The sequence below is a fragment of the Argopecten irradians genome, chromosome 7, assembly GCF_041381155.1.
Source record: "Argopecten irradians isolate NY chromosome 7, Ai_NY, whole genome shotgun sequence".
NCBI classification, from domain to species: domain Eukaryota; kingdom Metazoa; phylum Mollusca; class Bivalvia; order Pectinida; family Pectinidae; genus Argopecten; species Argopecten irradians.
Genome location: NC_091140.1, coordinates 36360193 through 36383248, shown reverse-complemented (window position 1 = coordinate 36383248; position 23056 = coordinate 36360193). Strand labels below are relative to the sequence as shown.

The following is a 23056-nucleotide window of genomic DNA, read 5'->3' as shown; positions in this document are numbered from 1 at the left end:
TCACGCGTGTTGTGTTATCATTATACACTGATAATGATAATACTAGAAAGCATGGTTATTGAGTCCATGTCATTGCAAACTGTAAATATTTAATAATAAGTATTAGGCTTCTTCAAGGTTTCATGAACGAAAACTTACCAAAAATATGCCAAAAATGACTAAATACTAAACTAAATATATGAATATTGCGGTTTGTTACCACGGCAACTGGAGCAGAAACACTAGAAAACTTCTATTACAATTTAATCAATTAATGTACTAAATGTTTTTAAAAAATCAACTGAATTTCTTGTTCCAACAAGGTACCAAAACCATACATAGTCCTTTCTGTTTCAATTTTCAAAATTGTGTAGGTCAATGTCCTACAGTGAACATGCAGTTAATTAAATATTTTAAGCAACTTCCGTGTTAATTTAACCCTCGAGGAAGGCTGTATAACTAAGAAAACGTATTGTCTTAATAAAGTGATTAACGGTAAAATAAAAGTAGAAATAATCATGTTTCACTGTGGACGTTTACCACATCGAACGCACCTAGCTCCGTTTTACAATTTTACAATGTCAGCATCTTTGACTTTTCTTTGTTGGATGTTTTCAAGTACCAATCAACTGAACTGCTCCAGGGATACTGTCATCCTCCTTCACTAGGGGTCACAGAGTGCATTTCCATTCAACAGTTTGTATTGGTGCTTCACCGGATATTTATTCAATGGTTGCCATGGTAACCAAGTTCGAATTATCTAAACACGATTTCAAATCTTCTTATATTAGTTAGTTGTTGTTACATTAGAAATTGCAATAAGGACTGTTTAGAAAATTAATTATCTGTAATGAAACAAAGATATCGAAATTTCATGGCTAACTCTAAATCTTTAAAGTTGTATTTCCTGTTATTTTCACCATCACAAACTGTCGTAAAACATACAATGTTTGAATATGGATGGTACTATATGATTATACTATTGACATAGCGGTAAATGTCGCAAGAAATATCACACATTTTGAAAGAACCGCCACAGTCAACACCATGTTTTAACTTTCGGGTAATATCGGAAAGCCGAGTTGCATCACGTGACCGACATCGGCGATACCCGTATAGATCGGAACTTCCGAAGCCGTGTCACGTGGTCAATATCGGAAATACCCGTACAGATCGGAATAGATCGGACAAGTTCGGATACTTCCGAGCTATTTTAAACGTGTATACGTTAAAAATCGATATTTTAATTTAATTGTTTAATAACTTTGCGAATATGAACTTTACAAAAATCGGTTTAATCGAATGTTTAAAACTATGCCAAAAATACAACAAGTCACACAGCATACAACTTTAAGGCGTAAAAACTGTAAGTACTTTTCAACTACATAAAGCAGTCGACCATAACACTATCCCCTTCGTCCTCATATATTAGTAGCTCATTAAGTACTATACCTTGAAAATGAATAATATCGATCATAATAACCTTTTCACAGTAACTGAAGTACACCTTAGAGTTATCACAGCAGTCGTCTTTGAGTGTATTTATTGTTGTCTTAACAGTATCTGATAATCGGAATCTGAAGAGCGTTCTGAAGTGCTGTGTAGCTATATAACCCTAAGTGTTGTATACCTGTTCGGCGGTTTACGTCATAAGGCGATCTCAGATAACATTTAGTGATTAAACAAAGTAGTTAAGGAGTAGGTTAATATTGTGACGCATACAACGTGTCAATGTCATATAAGGATTATAATAATGTTTGAAACAATGTTAAAATTGGTGAGGTTTAAAAGCACTGAATGTTATAATGATCGAGATTGATATAATTACCCAATACACTTTACAAAGGAAATGGCAGTTCTAATTAGTTTTGTTCATTAATAATTCAAATAATGTTCAAAGAACAAAGAACAATAACTTTTTTTAATTAAATTTCTTTCATGTACGATTTGCTTTCGCGAATTTTGCGTTCCAAGTAAATTCGCGAGAATTTATCTTCACGAATCAATAGCAGCACCATTTATGCTGGAAGGAATTTCCTTTCATTTTTTAAATCCGCAAATGTTAATTTTCGCGAAATTATTTTGAAATGAAAATCGTGAAATTTAGTAGCCGCAAAAGAATGTTTGTTTTCAGTAACTGCAATTAAAACGAATCCATGATGCCATACATTGTTGTTTGATATTCTGGTCCATTATCTGTTATAACAGGCATTTTGAGAATTAAACACACAATATAACAGTATAAGCTAAATGGATATTCGTCATCAACTGGTTTTGAATTGTAGTAACTCGGGAAATCGCCAAAGGAAACCATTTGTGCAAAAACAACTATGTACGATATTTTGACCGCAATCAAAAGTTTCACGTTTATGAATATTACGCAAGGAAGATAGAATAATCTCTAATTACCGTATCAAATACGATGTAACCAACAAGAATTATACATATGACACGTCATATGAATGTTCATCACACTCATATGATCTAATTAAGTAAATATGATTGCAGAGTTTCCCCAATGATTTCCCTGATCAAATACGCATTCATCTCTGAGATTACCATTGGCTAGATATTTGACGTTCGATATGTTTCTATCAATTTCTGTTTGTAAGCGAACATATTGGCTCAAAATCATGCGCAAATATCGAAGGGTAGTAAACAATGCGAAATAACAGGATGACATTTTAGCTCTTTTTCTGAACTTCAGATTTGGTGTCATGGTTATTCTGATAAACATACATATTTAGATTCTGTCCCTGCCCTTTCTGTGACCTTTCGATTTCATGTCTGTTTTTATTATGGTGATATTGTACGGGTAAAAGTTTAAAGTTTCAAGGTCTATACACCCATTCAATGTGATGTGATATTTCCAGTGGGAAGGTAGTGGCTTTTAAAAATAAACTTATAAATAAACTGGAGTTTTTCTTTTGCTATTCTTTCCACGGCATTTTATTCACTCAATATTTGCTATCATTTCCATGGCATTTTATTCACTCAATATGGTTCAAAATGTGTCATCGTAAGTATTCCTCTAAGGTTATACTATACAGAAGAAGGAAACAGATAGATCTCGTTAACACGATATTGACGGGACCACGAAGTAGCTCGAGATATCCGAGTATTCGAGTTTACTTTAACATTAAAGTATAGCGAAAATGTAACAAAATATTTGGAATTAAACAGGGTTTTAAAGTTAAATAAATTCATGTCAACGAAGTTCGGCGTTCGTTTTAAGTGACCTTTAGTATAATTTGTTATTTCATCATCATTCTTTGATGATAATTTGTTAACATATCCCAATGGTAACCTTTTAGAATTGAATGTATAGCGAAAATTTACTTAAATACTAAATAATTAAACAGGGTTTTAATGTTAACAAAATTCGTGTTAACGAAGTTCGACTACCTAAATAGTCGGTTTTTTTAATTGACCTTTAGTATAATTGTTATTTCATTTCTAATCTTTAATGATTTTGTTAACATATCCCCATGGCAACCCTTTGGAATTGACAACGTATTTGTACTTTCTTTGGTTGTACTAGTATCTTTCCCTAGATACCTATCCTATTTCGAGTATTCAGCCTCAATATTTGAAGACATTAATCCTTCGATCAAACCGTTAATACACTTGAATATTACCGTTATTTACACCACAGACCTATTCTTTCCTTTAGTCATTTAAGAAATAAAGCTTATTGTCTTTGGGGGTTCTGACGAATATAAATTTAAATTAAACAACATTACTTTAAGACTTGGTGTATTAAGTGTAAACTCCCAGACTAATTTTGAGCACGCGTATAAGGTAGTGGTGAACATTCAGTCTTACTCCTGGTATGTCGAATGTCAATAAATGTCGAATATAACACCAAATAGTATCATTCCTCCAGCTACGTCGACACTAGATTCAGTCTCTTATCCCTAACAATTTGATACTGTTTGACCTTGAACTACTACTGAGGTATTGTCGTACAATCAATAGCCATTGGTATTTTAGGAACAATAATGCAGGTATGGAGGCTAATACATATGAAAGCAAAAATGCTAAAACTAAACATAGTTTTTTTATCATTTTCAATTTTCAAGACGGTTTTGTTAACAGTATTGCCGTTATTATCAGTGTTAGCATTGAATCGGTGCCAATTTCTTACCGAGACATTGTACATTCAAAGCTTTTTGCGAAGTTTTTGAAATAAAATTTCCATATAAACAAACAAATCCCGAACAAATAAGTTGCCTTCCAAATAAAAACACTGATTTGTTTTCATTGAAACAAATTACTTTAAAAAAAAAATTCATAACTTCATGAAAGAGTTTAATTTTGTTAATTCTTATTTTAAATTATTCCTTTTTTCTTTCAGGTGTGAAACAGGACAAGGTCTTACGAATGCTTGGAGATGAATATGTTCAACTCTGCCTGACTGAATACGGGCGGTCCCTTGGAATGATGGGGAGCAACATGGTAGAATTTTTCAGCAACCTTGACGGACTTCACGAACATATAAGAACATCTCCTAAGTTTGGTTCTCAAGTGCCTCCATCCTTCCGATGTTCTCATACTTCAAAAGGAAGCGTCGAGCTTCATTTTTACTCTGAACGTCGAAACCTCCTTGAATTCTATGGTGGGATTATACAATCTGTCGCTCGAGTCATGTTCTCAGTGAATGCCGAGGTTTCATTACAAGTTAGTGAAAAAGCTTCCAAGACACATCATGTGTTCAATATAAAACCCAGAGAATACTCGGATAGCAAGGAGTGCACATTCAGTACCTTTCGGGCTTCCACATCCGATGACCCGGCCGATCTTAAGATTGGCGTTGACACATTTTGTACCACATTTCCATTCCATGTTATTTTTGATAGGGACTTGAAAATCACCCAACTAGGATCGGCTCTTCTGAAAATGATAGCACCAGGATTTGCTAAAAAGGGGCAGAGATTTGATACCTACTTTGAGGTTAAGAGTCCAAAGCTTGATGAACTAACCTTCTCAAAGTTATTGTCAAGAGTGAACTTTTCATTTGTGTTAGAGACAAAATCCCAACAAAGAGGGGGAAACCAGCTTTCACAGGTATAGTCTCCCTTCGTCATATTTTTAGAAGATCTAATGTAAAATAAACGATAAAATGTATTGGTACATTATTAACATTTGATTTATTAAATAATTTGACTTTGACATTGATTAGAATGACTTTTCATAATGTAAACCAAAATTAATTTATTTTGCAGCGACTTTATTTCGTGTTTGCTTGCTTAACGGCAATATGACCTTGTTTATTAATTTTGTTATTTCTAAAGTTTTTTTTAAATTTTCAGTAATATTCTATAGTTTTTAACAAAGATGCCATTCCATTATTAATACAGTCAACAATGTTATAACAAACCTTTGAGGACCAACGGAATCACTTCGTCATAAGCATAGTTTGTAATACAAACATTATATACATCTTATAGGAACCTTGAGGGGGAATGAAAAGTACTAAATTATAACCATGAATTTGTTATTATCGTGTTCGTTATAAACGTGCTTTACTTTATATTGCATTTCTTGGTTGTCAGGACACCGTTCTGAAGGGACAGATGATTTACCTTCAGGAGTCAGACGCAATCCTTTTCCTTGGCTCCCCGAGTATTGAGAAGCTAGATGAGATGATTGCGAAAGGGTTGTACATCTCTGACGTTCCTATCCATGACGCCACTCGTGACGTCATTCTGGTGGGAGAGCAGACGAAAGCTCAGGTAATGTGTTTAAATGTCAGATAGGACTTTCATTGACAGAACCAGGATTATTAACAATGAGGAGGTGAATGGCTTAAAATATGCAAGATGGAATGCTTAATCAATTATGGAAACGGATATGAAAGACATTTATGACATATTTGTCAAATGCTCCCTACTACAGACTACAAGATCATTGCAAATTTAATTTATTTCTACATTACATAAATTACATTTTGCAAGTCAAAATCGGCAAACACTTGAAATTGACATTTAGAATTAAAACATTCATTGTTTTACGTCAAGTGACACACATATAATAAAGAAATCAATATCCGAGCATATTGATACCTTTAAGCCTATTAACATAGGGTAAAAGTTATATGGCATAGAATAATCTATTATTTCATCGCTTCATATCGTTTCGTACTATGCGATAGTTTCCCTGTGGACAAGACGATTGATAAAATGCCAACGAAAAACATTTTTATTCTATGCACATTAATAATATATAGTTGATAAAACAGCTTTTTTGGTGTATATACAAATTCCAGACGGATGCATGCACTCATCAGTGTGTAACGCATATGAATACATAATTTCACCTTGACAATCTTTAGAGACATAAACTGCTTTCTTGTAAATGTTTGATTATTGAAATATTGCTGCTGCGAACACCGATACCAGATTGTTTATCAAATAATCTATCTAGTAGCCAAACTTATAAATAATGTAAGAAGTTACATGTAAAAGCTTCCTACATAATGGTATTTTGCAGTGAAGAATTGGAAATCTAATAAAACATTTATAGGGATAGACAGAAACACCATCAAAATTAAGAATTCTGTATTTATAGATCGTGGGCTGCAGAATCTTGAAATGCCACGAAATCAATCTGTTGAATAGACAATTGAAACATCTTCTTATGTGGGGAAATAAGCTCGATGCCATACAATGTGACCTTATGACTGACTAGGAGGTACAAGAAGGAACGCTTCTATATTTGGCCAACCAGTGTCATTAGTTGTCATTGACCTTTGGTCATCAAGGTGAATGTTTAAAGTCATCATGATAAAACGTACTGACGTTTTCTTATATAACACAGACAAACACTTTTCTATTTACCTTGATCTTTCAACATACGTAGTCAACATTGAACTTCACGGTACGTAAATTGTACACAGTATAATTTATTTATTTTAGGAGAGGATGGAAATGGTTTCTAGATTCAAAAGTCACAGAACATTGTGACATTATCGAAATGGAAAAATAAGTTTAAATAATATGTTTTCTCTTTTGCAATACAACGATTTTCATATGGTGATTTGACGACTTTCCACCATAATGCTAACATATTGTTATCTATTTTCATAATAGTAGATATTAATGTTGCTATGGATACGATTAGAATATTGTTCCTATTAAGCCTGTGACAATGTCTTCCAACGTAGCGAGAGCAAATGAAGGAGATATTAAAATGTGTTTCCCCTAGGACATATCGTAAAAGGCATCGAAAGACACCACGTTAGCTTCTTTTGAATTTAATTGTCTACACCCTACATTTACAAACGTGTCCTATGCCAAGATGTTAAAAAAATCAATGTAAAACATTTATTCACTGACCCCGGCTGACCATAATGACGGACTTTGGCAATGCTAATCTTGGAAATAAATACAAAGTTGTTCAACTTATGCCTAGAAGATATTTGGTGTTGGTCAAAGAATTCTTCGGGAAATTGTGTTCCGCGTCTTTTATATGACAATGTCATTCATGATCACTTTTTATCGGGAGATAAATTCTATAAGAAATAAGTGAATAATAATTGAATATATTAAAGGCAACGTCGTCCTATAATCAATTAACAGCAATACAAGAAATGTAAATATTCCAAATAATGTGTCTAGGGCCATAGACAGACTGGTCTCATCTCAAGGGCTTTGTATGTCTGGCGAGATGCCGAAGTACTGACATTGCCTTTATGGGCGACGGGAGCAGCATTTTACACCCAAGTAGACGTATCGACCACATACTCCTGTTTTTGTTAATCTTAATGTGCACCACATGTGGAGCACATTTAATAGATACGATATCTGGAAAGTGGTCAAACAATTCGTTCTGCTTTTAAAAGGTCCAATAATTTGACACTAGATGGCGCTGAAGTGTCACTTCCGTCTGGTTCGTCAGCACATGATCCCATCGATAGTCCTGGAGATTATATTGTCTGTTAAAATATAATACCGACAATAATTGTTATGTTATGTCATACGGGCTAGAGACACAATACAATCAGAAAAAGTACCTCAAGCGCAAATAATTGAAGGCAACATCGGTAATGCCTTCTAACTGGAAACAATACAAAACTGTCATACTGGATTTAGCTTTTATCCTAACATCTACATCAAGGGAGTGCGTTTATGTCAATGTCACATTTACAATGACCAAATTATTTTTAAATCCAATATGAATGTCGCTTTGCAATGACATTTGAAAACTTCAGGTTGAGTAAAAACCCACTTTTTTATTTTAAAATATTGAATTTGTAACAATGTATGATTTCTTTAGTAGACAGTGCTATATACGATATACCTGGAAACTGCATTGGTTCTTCTATAAAAAATGTATGTTGTGCAATTATAGTTCATATACCGTATTGAAAGGACCATTTAGGTAATATAGTGTATCCCATTTAATAGAATATGAGAGCTTAAACACACATATCCAATATTATACATGAACAGAGGTATTGCATGGCTTTACATAACACTGCACGTCCTGTCAGCACTTTAGAAGGATTTGTCTTTACCTACCATAACAAAGGATGGACACGTTGACTTAGCGATTTAGCGTTTCCCTGTACAACACAACAATGTACTCTAGGCCTGAGTAATCACACAAGAGGGTTTTGGTCCCGTGTCACTTCTGTATAGTAAACCAAAGTCCAATAACTGGGTTGTTCACCACTAATGGGTCCTTGTTTATCCTTTGTAAAACTTTAGATAACCCATTAGACCAAAAGTAAAGAACGGGAACTGAAACTCTCTTTGACGTATACACCGACTCAGGGGGCTTATCAAAGCCAATTATGGTATACAAAGATGATCTAATCATATTACTTATTATTGTAAATTCGCTTTATAAACTTACTGTTTCGACTTAATTCGTGAGATACGCTGACCGTTTGAAACTCCAAACAACGCACACTTTTGTGCCATTACCAATATGGACGTGCCTGTAATTACAGGCGATGGTCTATTTTATCTCGGGTCGCGCTAGATCTTGGCAAAGTACAATAAGTATAAATTGGCTTTGTCCCTGGGTCCCCTTAAAACTTTATTGTTGTGAGTATCGTAGACGAGTTGTCTATGACTGAAAAGAGTCTCAGATGACCTGGGATCTGATAAACCCTATATTCATGCTAGGAATAAAAAGTTATTGTGTTTAAAACATGTACCGTAACCAGGCTCCATTGTATACTTGCAACAAAATTGGGTTTATATAGTAGGAGCCCTATGATTGGTCTAGATGTATCTATTTAGACATCGCGCTGTCGTTTAAAATAGGCTTTTGTTTAGATTATATCGGTTCGTATAAATGAATTTGGTGAATTTGATAGTTCTTATCAGTTATCGTTAATACTTTACCTGGATTAATCAAAAGATGTAGAAGCGTTTATTTGTCACGGTCAAGTGATTTAGGTAGCAATGGCAACATGTAGATTAATGTTGGACTATACTTCTGATACCAGATGAAAAGTAGTTTTAGGTTGAAAAGTTCCCCGCGAAAAAAAACACAACCTACTCTGGAATCTGTCATTTGTCCATCTAATACTTTTCGCGGTTTTCGCTAGTATGGGTTTCAGTCTTATAAACAGATGTGCTTGTCGATATTGCAGCTATTTTGTGTAGAGCCGCGGTGATATTAAATAGCGACAGAAAAAGAATCATCTTATACAAGATAAGATGATATAAGATATAGTAACATGACCATAAAAATTTCGCAAAAGATGTGGCATTTTTTAAAAATTGAATTTCTTGAGCGAACAATTGTTTAGGGAGACATTACGTACAAGCGATCTTCAGTATTCACATAAATATATGGGTACTAAACGCTTATTTCTTCCCAACCAAACATCAATATACAAAGTGATTACAATGTAGCCCTGTTCATGTTGATGTTGACTCTGTTAAGTCCATAAGGTATTGTCTATATACTCACTGGAACCGCCACGACCTGTCGATGGTCCGGGTTTGATATTCCATTTGGCAGCTTTTCTACTGCGGTTTCCCATATCATCGTGGCATGTTTGAATCAATGGGGTTGCAATGAAACATATTTGATATTCCAAGCTTGCAATATAAATGCACAAGGCTACAAATGCCCAACCATTTGCAGCCTTGTGAATTGTATATCTTTCCTAGTTGAAAATATGAACTTTTGAATTAACAAAGAATTGAAATCTGTGAAAACTGTATCTATTTTAAGCTTTAAAATAAAAATTATAAGGGATGATTTAAGTATTTCATCCGATTCACTTGAATATGACTTTTGCTTATATCTTTTTCTTAATTCGTCAAAGTCTAGTCCTGCATAATAATTGATAGAGAGCTGTTATCATTTTTGATGATATGTATCATATTATCTGTTTGTGCAAGACAGCCATTTTTTAATAACACATAAATTTCTATTTAACATAAAGCTAATTAAACACCAATGTAACAACCTACAGCTGTCTATTTCCCGGAATGTTAATGGAATTCTCGATATTAATTCCGAATATGAATATATGTGTGAGATATTTGTCCATATGTCCTGATTGAACTCCGGCCATGCCTTTGCCCCCACAATGACCGGTGGTCATTGATATTGGTCAATGTTTGTTAGGGGAATAATAAATCAAAAGATAACACGTTATACGCTGCTCATATGAGGATCAAAATTAGACAAGTCTCGAGTAATTTACCTCGAGATGAAGCGTATTGGCCAGCTGATAAATAACATCCCGTAGCAGTTTCACCCAATGGTTAATTATCAGACCCGTGACAAGCCGGTCGATAATAATACGCTGCTGTTCCCAGGATAATATATTTCTCTTCCAGTGTTTTATTGTATTGTTTGAATGGCTTCCGCGATTAGAACCTTATTCGAAATTGGAAATAATAACGGAGCCCCATATTCGGTATCATAGTAAATATCCATTACAAAGAAGAGACTGCGTTTGTTTTGTTCTATCAATAATTTGTGCTGACAAAAAATTCCTCTTTTTTGAGTCCCAGTTCTAGTTTTTCGTAAAATTTTGTTTTCAAATCAATGTCTTTTGAACGTTTTCTTCTGTTTCGAGAAGTCTCCCTTTTGAATATCTGTTTTGGTCCGTATTGTCATTGTATGCTGGCCAGGACGAATTTGGTAATAACAATCCCGTTCGAAAGCAGCAATTTTGTTTGTGTCCGTCCTTAGCCAGCGTATCATTGATATTATCATAAAAGAATAAAGCTGTGGTTTATTGCAGTATAGATTTTAATATCTGGTTTGACTCTGGTACAAACATTTCAAAAGCACATTCAAATATTTAGCGCGTTTTTGTAGTGCGGGTTGAAGAAATATTATTGTCATTGTAATTTTAAGCAGAAATACAAAACTCATAAAAAAGAGGCTGACGTAATATGTCTATAAAAATTTAATTGTTTATTGCAGGCAAGTTTGAAAAAGCGTATGGAAGAGCTGAAGAATGGTATCATTGAAGGAACACAGGCTGTAGAACACGAGAAAGCTAAAAACATAGAGCTACTCGAAATGATCTTCCCCGCGAACATCGCCGAGCGTCTCTGGAGAGGTGAGGCTTTGATAGAGTGCTTTAAACCTTCACCATGTTGTGCAAATAGCAATCAAAGTTAGCTTGCTTAACTTTATTTTACTTAAAGTTTCACAGGTTTTACGATCTAACGATATTGAATGTGACAAAAATTTTAAAATCAAGTGTTAAGTATGCTTTGAATTTACTGGCAACCAGTAGCATATATGGACGACCGTCAAGGATTAATCATTGAGAATATACTCTTCCTTAACAAACAAAACGTCACTCAAAGTACTGAGTTGAAAACACTGTTCAAGGATATGTATCCAGTGATTTATTTCAAAGAAACTTATTCCGTCTTTGCATATTATGGAGCAAGCTCCCTTGAGGGTATGTTTCAATTTTAACATCATTATTTCGTGGGCACAATTCACGTCGTTTTCTTCCAAAAGTATGACTTTACGCTCGCAATTACATGACGTCACAATTAATACTTCCCCACAACTCTGTTATATGCAAATACAAAATATTATGTTTGTGTAACGCGATATCTTCTTCTTAGCAGATAATTTAGCATTAAAGATTAATAATATCTTTCTATTAAACCGTATAATTCTCCCAGCCTGAAAGGTACCTAATTGTGAAGATAACAATAGACTTGACTAGAGATATAATTATAGACAGCAATAGCTTTAAATTGTGTTTTCACCTTAATATTCAAGGGGAGACAATCGACCCAATGAAGATTGATGACGTCACGATGTTGTTCAGTGACATAGTCGGGTTTACGGCGATATGTTCTTCTTGTACACCAATGGAAGTCATCAACATGCTGAATTCACTATACACACAGTTTGACCATTTCTGCGGAGTTGTCGACGTTTACAAGGTATGATGTCGACCTAATCTACTTGAAGATACTGTAATACAACTTCTTTTTGCGAGCGCTATATTTTCGCGTGTTTTGCATTGGAGTAGAATTTTGGAAACTTAATTGCCTTGAAAATGTAATTAGTTATCATAACACGAAAGAAAATCGCTGCCAAAATAAGTTATTTTAAAGTGTTCATGATTATTTACCACTTTGTGTTAATGTAAAATAAAATATAAATAAATTGTGAAATTCAGTCGCCGTGAAAATATAGTTAGGTATAAGAACGCGAAATTAGGTCAGTCCTAAGTTGATATACAGTATGACGTGGCATTTATGTGAAATAACCCATTTGTGCGTATGTAATTCAATCTTTATAGACGGTGATATGACCAAAATGCGAAAAATTGTCTACACAACATAATATTTGTGTCTTTTGAAAGTTTTAGGACTGATAGTCGTTGGTGTATTATTTGACCTTTCAATCGTTTTTTATATCCCAGACAGGTTTCAATTTCGCATGGACGTAAAATATGTGTGGAAATAGGGTTTAAATTACAGAAAAATAATTGTTAAACCCGAAGATGTAAACATCCATTCTCTCTCTGATTTTATTGGTGTTTGACATTTAAATATATGACTACATTGCCGTCTACTGGTAAGGGTGAAGCTGTCCGATGATTTTTAAATACACTAGTTTGGGTCATTTAGTATCAATTTTGTGACTTTTACTCTCGTGATACTTCATAGGTAGCGTTATATTCTTTCTCGTAAAGTAAATAAAGTTGATTTGTTTTCATAAAAAAACTTATAGAAGTTATAAAAATATACAAAGATTATATTTACTTTGATTGTAAATTGCTATAGTATTTGAGAAATAAAATGGAATTGGTGACAACATTTTTGACCGATTTAGTAAAGGCATAAATATTCATTAATGATTGTAATTTATATTTCAACAATTTCATTACATACTGTTAAAGATGCTCCACCGCTGACAATGGTATTTTTTCACTCTCAAAAACAGTAGCAGATGATTAAGTGTTTTTCTTAAGTTACAAAAGTTACTTACTTTACACCGTTACCACCACTGAAAAGTTGGAGCTTTCATTTTGACTTCATGTTAAAGATATGAAAAATACTTAATTGCATCCCGAACAAATTTCATGACACTATATCCTATATGGAATGAAGTACTGATTGCGCATACACCAAAGGCGAAATAAATCATTTTTTATTATTTTTTGTGTTAATTAGACATATATATACACAATTAAACACCCATTATTGTTCAAATGATGAATATCATTTATGCTCTGTCGGCAGTGGAGCATCTTTAAAAAGAATCTCCCCCATGTAATAAATTCTTAAACTATTGGACAGCATTGGGTGTCAACATACAGATAACTTCACCAACCGAACCAAAATCGTACACAGTGATACACGGAACATACATTGGTTAAGATATTGGACCAAACATTTCAAAAGAGATATCGTCTTCTGTTCTACTGAATAAAATTAATTTTTTAACGGTACATCGATATTCCGTACAACGTCCTTCTCTATTTCAGCTTAAGTTAAAATATCTGTATCAGATCTCATGTGACCGTTATGGCCATTGGGCCTCTTGTTTGAAGTCTACAGTAAAAATGTCATGAAGGAAATTTAACATTTAGTTGTAAATAAAGAAAATGAAAAGTAATCATTAAAAACAAGATGAATCGGTCCAGATTTTATTTAATTTCAATTAAGCTTGCGTTGAGTTTCGGATATTTGGCCCGCTCGTATCGGTCGTATTAACAGCAGGAAGACAATAAGGACTGTTTCAGATCGAAAGAAACCCATACAATATTAAAGCAATGTTATATTGTTAGTATTGCGGGATATCCCAAGAGCTAAAGTAATTAAATAAAGGAGAGTTGTTTTTTATATTCCTGTCATATAGGCAATCTTTATAACGACACACCGGTAGATATATTTGCCTAAGGGTTACCATGGTAACGCAAGCCATGGCGCGCGTCAAGATGCCACAAGAACAAGGCACTATACTGTCACAAAACTTTAAGGATATTTAATCGCGGGATGAGCTAGTTTTTTATTTGTTAATAGCTAATGTGGTTTTTTTCTGTCTGGATTAAAATACACTGTTTTCCTGTTTTAATCACGATTCATTGAAAACCGCTGATCGTCTAAAATCTCAAAATGTTGTATAGTGCTTCACATCAGTTTTATGTTATCGATAAGCCTTGTTGTGTTTGAAAATGTCTGGCTTTTCAAGAGATGCAATTTCTTGATTAAATTCATCATAGCGTATTGTATATTGCGTGTTGATTATATACTAAATCAATAAACTTATACATTTGCTGACAAATCTCAGAGTTATTACGTTTTGATAAGAAAGAAAAAATTCACAGAGAAACGTTTGGGTTATATTAATAAAGTAAAAGGTGTTTATTTTACTCTGAGGGTTTTGATGATCTCAATCAATATCAAAATGCTGACACAACTGAATTGCATCGGTAGGATAATGGAAATCAGTTGTTAGTTTCATGAAGTGTCATGATATCAGGTGATTTGGAGCAATACATTTCATAACATACGACAAGTTTACATAATTATAAAAGGAAATTGCTTTGCATTAAGTGGATTGAACCTCCTTGTTGATAATGCGTCTTTTTGCATAAGCCATTTGTTATGTTTGCTAAATAAGTAAAACTTGCAGTTATTTGAAAGCCCTCCAAGATCACAGATACCGTCAGTATCAATCAATGGTATCGTCCTTGTTTAGTTATCACATTATCGATATTGTCTTTTCCTTTAAATTTGCACATATAACCTATTATGTATTAAATAAAAGCAGCAAATTATGCTATTATGTATTAAATAAAAGCAGCAAATTATGCTGAATGATTACTCACACTATTTCATGAAATTTAAAACGCGGTATATGTAAAATGTTTTAAAGAAGTAAAAAGACTACATCTTGTTTGAAGGAAATGCGTCTGCTTTATGTTAGTCAGTGTTTACGTTTGCCTCTACCACACACAACAATTTTCAATTGTATTCATACGATATCAACTTGACTTAACCAATCACAGATAACGTTATTTAATGTCACAAAAGTTTTGATTGGCTAAGCAAACCTCTGACATTGTTTCTTGATGCGAGAACCTGGTTTCTGTAATAACGACTGAGTGAAAGAGTCACCGGATATTGCAACTACTAATCCATTCTGTGTTTCTGCAACTGTTAAAATGAACTCACTCAGACAGTATCCTATAACTGTGTTGAAAATTGTTCTTTGGTCAGCATTTTTTATGGTCTTGGAAATGGAAAGTAGGCCCCGCGATATTAATTACTGGGTATTAGCCTTCTCGAGTCTAATTATGTTATAACGACAAATCCATTTGGACGAACTACCCTAACTCTTATAACGGTCGATCTCTCTGTGTAATCAAACCTCTCAGAAAACCTAATGGCTTTCCGTATCACTGACTTATACAAATCCCATTTTAATCCACGTCTTCCTCAGATTTCTTTCCTCGTTTCTTTATCTTCAAAAATAAGTCTGAAGAAATGCATCATCTCATGAAGCCAGATATAAATTAGATGAAAATGAGAGCTCTAATTTGCCTGCTAGGCATTGAAACGCTATCCTTGATTGAGATTGCATGCGAAAACTGTATTTATTGGAGAGGTGTGTAGTATTCTTGTTAATAATCCAAATACAAAAATGTATTTGGAACAATTATTGCATAATCTCAATTAAACATTTATTGAAATTCTGAAAATTTTATTTATGTTTTGCGTACCTGGACAATACTGGTAATAAACTCAATGATGATCGGTCGATAGTTCTGATCACTTTTTCAATGAAGATATTTATAGTATTCAGGTTATAATTTGAGACCAATCTTATGGTGTAGGAAGTCTACGAAGCAGACTAATTTAACGGAGTATAATTATATTTATTCTAGCGAAAGTAATCTGATGTCGAATCAATTATGAATGTATACATTGAAGGTTTACATTGGAGGAGCCAAGCAACATCTTGTCGAAGGATACTCGACATTTTGTAAACACATTCTTCACTTTGTAATTCACTGTTAAAAGTATACGCTTGCCGAATGGCCCCACTTTAAAATGAATGTAACCTGGATTTGCAGTATAAGCACAGCACGTTAAGTTAACCGAAACAAGTTGGTAGATATTTTGTGAACAAATGACAAAATGTACAAAATGGTTTCTTGTGATTTCCGGATCATTTTTGTGTCTTCCTGTGTTCTCAAACGTATGAAACGAACATGCATGGTTTTTATATATATAATTTGCGCAGTATAACAACATTAACAATTAAAACTTTAGCAAAACGTAAAATTTCATATTCCAAATCGTTCTCGAAGGAAAATTTAAATATATTTTGAAAGCACTCTCACCAATACGATTTTATGTTCAGGAAAAGTATGGAATATGCTAAATCAACTATTACGTATTCTCAGATTAAATTTTATCCAGATGAAAGTGGAAGCTGCAGTTTCAAGTATATTCAAAGAGACTTTAGTACTATGAGTTGACTTGTTTTATGGATATGAAATACAATTCTTTATTGGAAAAATCAAAATATTGTCAATCCGTGCCAAAAGTAAGTGCTTGAGTAAAATGAAGGTAAATGTCGAATTATGATTTTGACGACTCGATTCGCAGTCACTAATAGGTCCTTATTGATATGTAAACTTTCCATTAACGGATATTTAGTTGAGAAGTGAAGCGGTGCGCCGTCCATGTTAAATGTATGTGAATGGTTACTATTCCATTATTCAATGTGTTATATGACTTCTAGGTATGCACATACACGTCATAATAAGTAGTGTTTACGTCACTTGTAACACTATGTCTATTTTACAACGTGAAGTTTTGTCGCCTCAGGTGGAGACAATTGGAGATGCATATTGCGTGGCTGGAGGATTACATAAGAGATCTAGGAGGCACGCACAACAGATATCATTTATGGCACTCCGTATGATGGAAATAGCCGGCAAGGAAAGATCCAAGGACGGCAACGCTATCAGGGTATGTTTTTAAAGCTTTTGCTGTGTCTGCAAACCTCATGATTGGCAGAATGAAGACCGTCATAGCTAATATGCACCTACTGTATAGTTTCTTATATTCGCGGCGGTTTCAATTTCGCTAAATTCGCGGGTCCATCCAAAATTTCGAAATTATATACCACCAAAATTTATCAAAATCACGGTTTCACTTAGTAATGCTTTTCGTAAGACTGACGATTTAAAAAGCTAGAAAAATAATTCATGAAAATAAACCCTCGCGAATTAGTTCAAAAATTAGTAAATCGCGGAAATTATGCAGTATTTCATGTAATCTGTGTGTTTTAGTAAACTTTAACATTACTTTCTTTTTGAGGTGGGTAGGGTACAATGTATTTCGTCAATCATGATCTTTGTCACATGTGTCGAAGTTTTTTTTAAAGGATATTATTTTTTTTGTAGATGAGGATAGGACTTCACACAGGTTCTGTATTGGCTGGAGTTGTTGGAGTGCGCATGCCCAGATACTGTCTATTTGGAAATAACGTCACTTTAGCAAACAAATTTGAGAGTGGGAGCGAGGCTGAACGCATCAACATTAGTCCGACCACTTACAAGTAAGGATTTGCTTTTCAAATTTAAACATTATTGTTTATTTTTTTATAGTTTCTTTTTAATTGAAAATACTATGGTTTGATAAAAGAATGGCAAGAAGATGACTCTTTTATTTTATATTGTAGTTGTATCTCGGAAACTGAGGGTTTTTCCTATACCTCGAGAACACGAGCGGATCTTCCTGACGGGTTTCCTGAAGACATAGAAGGAGTCTGTCACTTTTTGGACGATTTCAAATTCCCAGGGGCAAATATAGACGACAAAGAAGTCGACCATATTGCCTTACAAATGGAGGAATTTAGGAGAGAAGACGTATCATTTACCTAATAGGCCTAAAAATGTCGTTTGATTTGACCAATCAGGGAGAATCAAGTGCGAAGTGCGGAGTATTTATTTATATTTATATACCGTCCAGTCCTTTTCCCCTCAATACACTATGATTTAGATAGAGAAATGCACATTTAAAGGATATTGAAAACAAGTATTTATTTCTTGATTTCATTAGGTGAAATAATTTTTATTATGTTTTAAAAAAAGATATTTAAATTGGTTGAAATATAGTATGTTCTATAATATGTGGTATTCCATCATATAGTATCCACGCTGCATCTTTATCCGTACAAATGTACATACCATTTATTTATGTTGTAAATAGTATATGTATATCTGACACATATTGTACGGCGGTTATGTATCCAATAGAATTATAATCATCATGAAGGGTTTGTGACAATCGAGCAATCGCCTGTGCGGACATCTTTATCAACGAATCTAACGAAGTGCGATTTCAATCTTTTCAATATGAAAGACCGGAAATGACGTATATTTATGATAGTATATACAATGTTATACTGGTTGTAGTAAGACAAAATTATTTGTTTTGTAACTACATCCAAAAAGGAAAAATATTCCATGAATATGTTGCTAATATTGATTCATTAGTGGAGAAACAAAACTAAATTTGAATCTAGATATTGATTTAAATTTGTAGATCGTTGATTTATACTATTTTGATCCGATACCTTTGGCAATAAATTAAAACTGAAGAATTCAAAAATTACATTTTACAACTATTCAAAGGAAATGAAATAAATGCACACGTTTTAACGGCAATTCCAGCAGAATTTTATTACAGTTAAAATTGGCAAATGTAAATTGACCTGAATTATTAAAAGTATCACAGACTAGAACCTATTTTTTTTACCCACGTACATCATGGACATAATTTTCCTAGATATTCTAACACCTAAAGAATAGATATCTGTATATCGCTTCACAGACATTGAAAATAATGTAGCTTTTAGGTTGGGGACCAAAGTAGCTTACATCCAGAAGAAAGTTTGGTAATTATAATAATTACCAAATACAAAGTAGTTTAGACAGTTTAGATTCTTAAAAATGCGTTGTATATTTACCTGGACGATAGCGTCTAGCAGGCAAATCCGTGTGATATTTATATTGAGAATATTAAATAGTTATATTTGATATGATGATGTTAATTACACCCTAGTAGGTGGATATAATGTATCTTCCCCACCTCTATTGAGTAAGATATGAACCCTATAATATAGGTATAGATGTTCACAAGACTCATGCCATGTCTGTCAAGCGTATCATTGAATTGATGTGTAATTAAAATGTTTTATTATTTGTATTGCTTCCAAGTGTCTATCTGCAAATACCCATACACATATAGGTCCTTGACTGTTCGAAATTAGCTAGATCAGTGTCCGGATGGTGCTTGTCACTAATGACAATCATTGGACACAGCACAAACATGTAATTCACTTAGGTTGATGTCACAAATATATACAAATTCTTATATACTATATAGGTTTGTTTTTTTCACTCTGGTATAATCAGAATTTTTCTTTTTCTTTTCAATAATGAATCATGGATGTCATGATGAATCATCAATTGTTTCTAATCACGTAATTACAGTAAAAGCTGATTGATGTATATATCAATGTAATATAATTTCTCTGTTGCTAGGCAACATTGTATATTATCAATATTAATTTATTATTTTTCATATACTGATTACGTTTAAGTCCCACTATGTAAATTCGAAGAAAGCATACATAAAACAAGATTTAGTTGTTATGAAATCCTTTATATGTAGAGATTGTAAAATAATAAACCTTTTGAATATAAGTTATCGATAACAGGAGACACCTTCACCCACCGTTCTGACAATTTTCACTTTATCTATAACACATCTGTACTAAAATATATGTTCATATAATAATACTTAAAGGCCAGCTGCGTTTCCGAAAGGTATTTTATTTTAGTTTTAACTCCAAAACGATGATAACTCTGTAGAGTCCAAAAAATGTCGATTACACACTTTCCAGCACTTCCAGAGCAATTTTAAAAAAAAACCGTTAGATTTAATGTTATTTCCAAAACGTGGGTCATCTTTTGTTTTCCGGCGTTTTCGGAAACGTAGTGGCCCTTTAACAAAAGTGTACATCAATTTATTATGAAAGTTACTATTCTATAGATTGTTTTATTATCAGGGTATGAAAGTTACACCAAGAAAATATCATTGTACTATATCTTTAATATATTTCATATTCGAAATCCATGATGAACATTTACTCTCGATATGTTATCTTGTATATATGCATGTGTGTTGAGAAAAAGAGTGATAATCTATTATTTGAAAACATATAACCATGTCTACCTTTTATGTGATATTGTGACAGAGAGGTCAAATCATCAAATCATATTTATCTATTACTTTTTTCCCGCCATATGGAATGTGATGATTTTTTTCTTTATTCCACACCTTAAAGGTTTGTTGCTGTAAACGTATTTGTTTAAGCTCAAACAAATTTAGCGCAAAATTGATTTTGAAAAAAAATTGCGCAATAAGAAATTCGCGCATTCACAAAAACCGCTCTATCAATGTAACTATCACAATAATATTTTCGCGCAAATTTAAGCACGAAATGTTATGAAATACGATTACAGCTAAAGTATGCACGTTTTCAATAAATTTGCGCAAAGTAGAATTCGCATGTTTACAGTAACAATCATATCATAACTTTTGCGCTAATTGGTTGACGCCAAATACGCTAAATTATTGTTCACTTTGAAATATGTACATGTATGTACTAGTAGTATCAACAAATAGAAAATACAGTATGAAATATTCTGCAAGATTTTTTTTGTAAGTTTGTAAACAGTGAGAGAAATTTATATTAAAATAAATTCTAGTTCATTATATTAAAAAAATAAACTAGCTAATCTTCTCTAATAAAACCTGGCTTACCGAGGTAATGTGACTCTGTTTAAAGAATGTGATAAGAAACCAATATGGCGATGGTAGAAAATTATGTCAATTGAATAGCTGAGGTAAACCTTCTCGGTGCAGAGTGTTTCTGATATAATAAGAAATGTATTTCAGCGTAAACGTAATGTCAGGTGAGGTATGAAATCAATATTCTTGGTCTTTCATCACTGCTGTGACCCAAATGGAATAAAATAAATCTTTGGTTGATATCATCGGCTCAGATCTTTTGAATGAAATGTGTTATTTACTTAATCTGCCGAAGCGCTGCATGCATATCTAATTCGGCGTTCCATGATGATCAAAGATAGCTAATTTGTTCGCAAGCGTGTCTCAATAGCAGATTTTCACGCGATAATTTGTTAGCAAGACCAACATTAGGTGAAGTTTTCATGGGGTTATGTATTCAATTTTTTGCTGGAGATATATTTAGAAGTAATATCGGAAAAAAAATGGAGCATAAAATCAACAAAATCTGGTTGACCTACGGGTAAATACTCTTCTGGCTGCGATACTTGTCCATCTGTCAGACATATTATGATAACACATATCATTTCGTTCAAGGTCAAGTACAAAACCTACACTGACAGTCGGCGTTGTTGATTATGTGATAAAATGGTTTTTGATATTTCAAAGGTTATATATATATATATATATATATATACATGTAGCTTGACTAAAGGTTTGTGATGTAGATTCGTCGTTTGTTACTTATATAGTCTGTTATAGAATTAAGCCAGGAGACATTTTCTGTGACATGGATTAATCTTGATAATGGTATAATCAACTACATGCAACCATCATATGTTTTCCACAATGGTTTATCAAAATACATGTTAAGAAATTAAACTGATCGTAAAAGAGAGCGCCTTTCTCACAGGGTCGAATGCTGAAGAGAAGCGATACTATCCAAAATTAAGTCACCTTTCACGATCGTGCAGTTGGGACGACAGGTACAATTATATCACCCTAACTGCAAGGTATATAAAACAGAATCATAGGTAGCTGATGTTCTCAACTAATACTGTAACATGGAAATGATTTGTGAATCTGAATAATTCAACAAAATCGACACATTTAAAAATGTTTAAAGTTAAGGTAAAATAAAATGTTTTACATTGGTAAAAAAATTGGTCGGTAGGTCGGGAAGAGTTTTTAAGTGTCTTTCACTCTAAAATAATGACCGGAACCGGAGTTTGAGATCAAAATCTCGACATTTTATTTTTTTCGTAGAAAAGTGGGGAAAAAAGGGTCGAGGGTAAAAAAATAGGGTAAGTCGGGTAACCCTAAACAGACACATATTTTTGGCCTAAATAATTCACATACAAAAATATCCACGTTTAATATAGGAAGGCAATAAAACAAATTAAGATAAGAATACAGGCCAGACAATCTGTGGTTTAGTATCATAAATGCCAATCAAGGCTGAACAATATGGATGTAATTCATAATTCGGTAAAAAAAAACTTTTCAATGGTATCATACAACGTGCTGATGGCCGTAGATGGCGTCTTTGTATTGAAAACATGTACTGCAGTTGTTGCCTTTGGCAAAATATTTGTACAACAAGCTCGACAGATGCATACTGATATGAAAATAGGGCAAGGATATAAATGGAAAGTGCACATTTAATCTTATCATCTAGTGTTATTGAAGATACCTAATTTCATCAAAACAAAATCAGACCATATCATGGTTCCTTTTGACGGATTTATTAGCTTGATCACATTATGCTACAGATAGAT

General features: G+C 33.4%; 1 protein-coding gene across 1 annotated transcript in view; it reads left to right on the top strand.

Annotated features, from left to right (window-relative positions):
• The window catches only part of LOC138328286 (guanylate cyclase soluble subunit alpha-2-like), a 55863-nt gene extending 34340 nt beyond the window's left edge, over positions 1-21523 (top strand). Inside the window, exons 4-10 of the mRNA XM_069275028.1 lie at positions 4337-5046; positions 5535-5714; positions 11386-11524; positions 12208-12374; positions 17283-17426; positions 17864-18018; positions 18142-21523. Coding sequence (XP_069131129.1) covers positions 4337-5046; positions 5535-5714; positions 11386-11524; positions 12208-12374; positions 17283-17426; positions 17864-18018; positions 18142-18343 — 1697 coding nt within the window. The 3' untranslated portion in view covers positions 18344-21523. The remainder of the gene's footprint in view (positions 1-4336; positions 5047-5534; positions 5715-11385; positions 11525-12207; positions 12375-17282; positions 17427-17863; positions 18019-18141) is intronic.
• The last annotated feature ends 1533 nt before the right edge of the window (positions 21524-23056 follow it).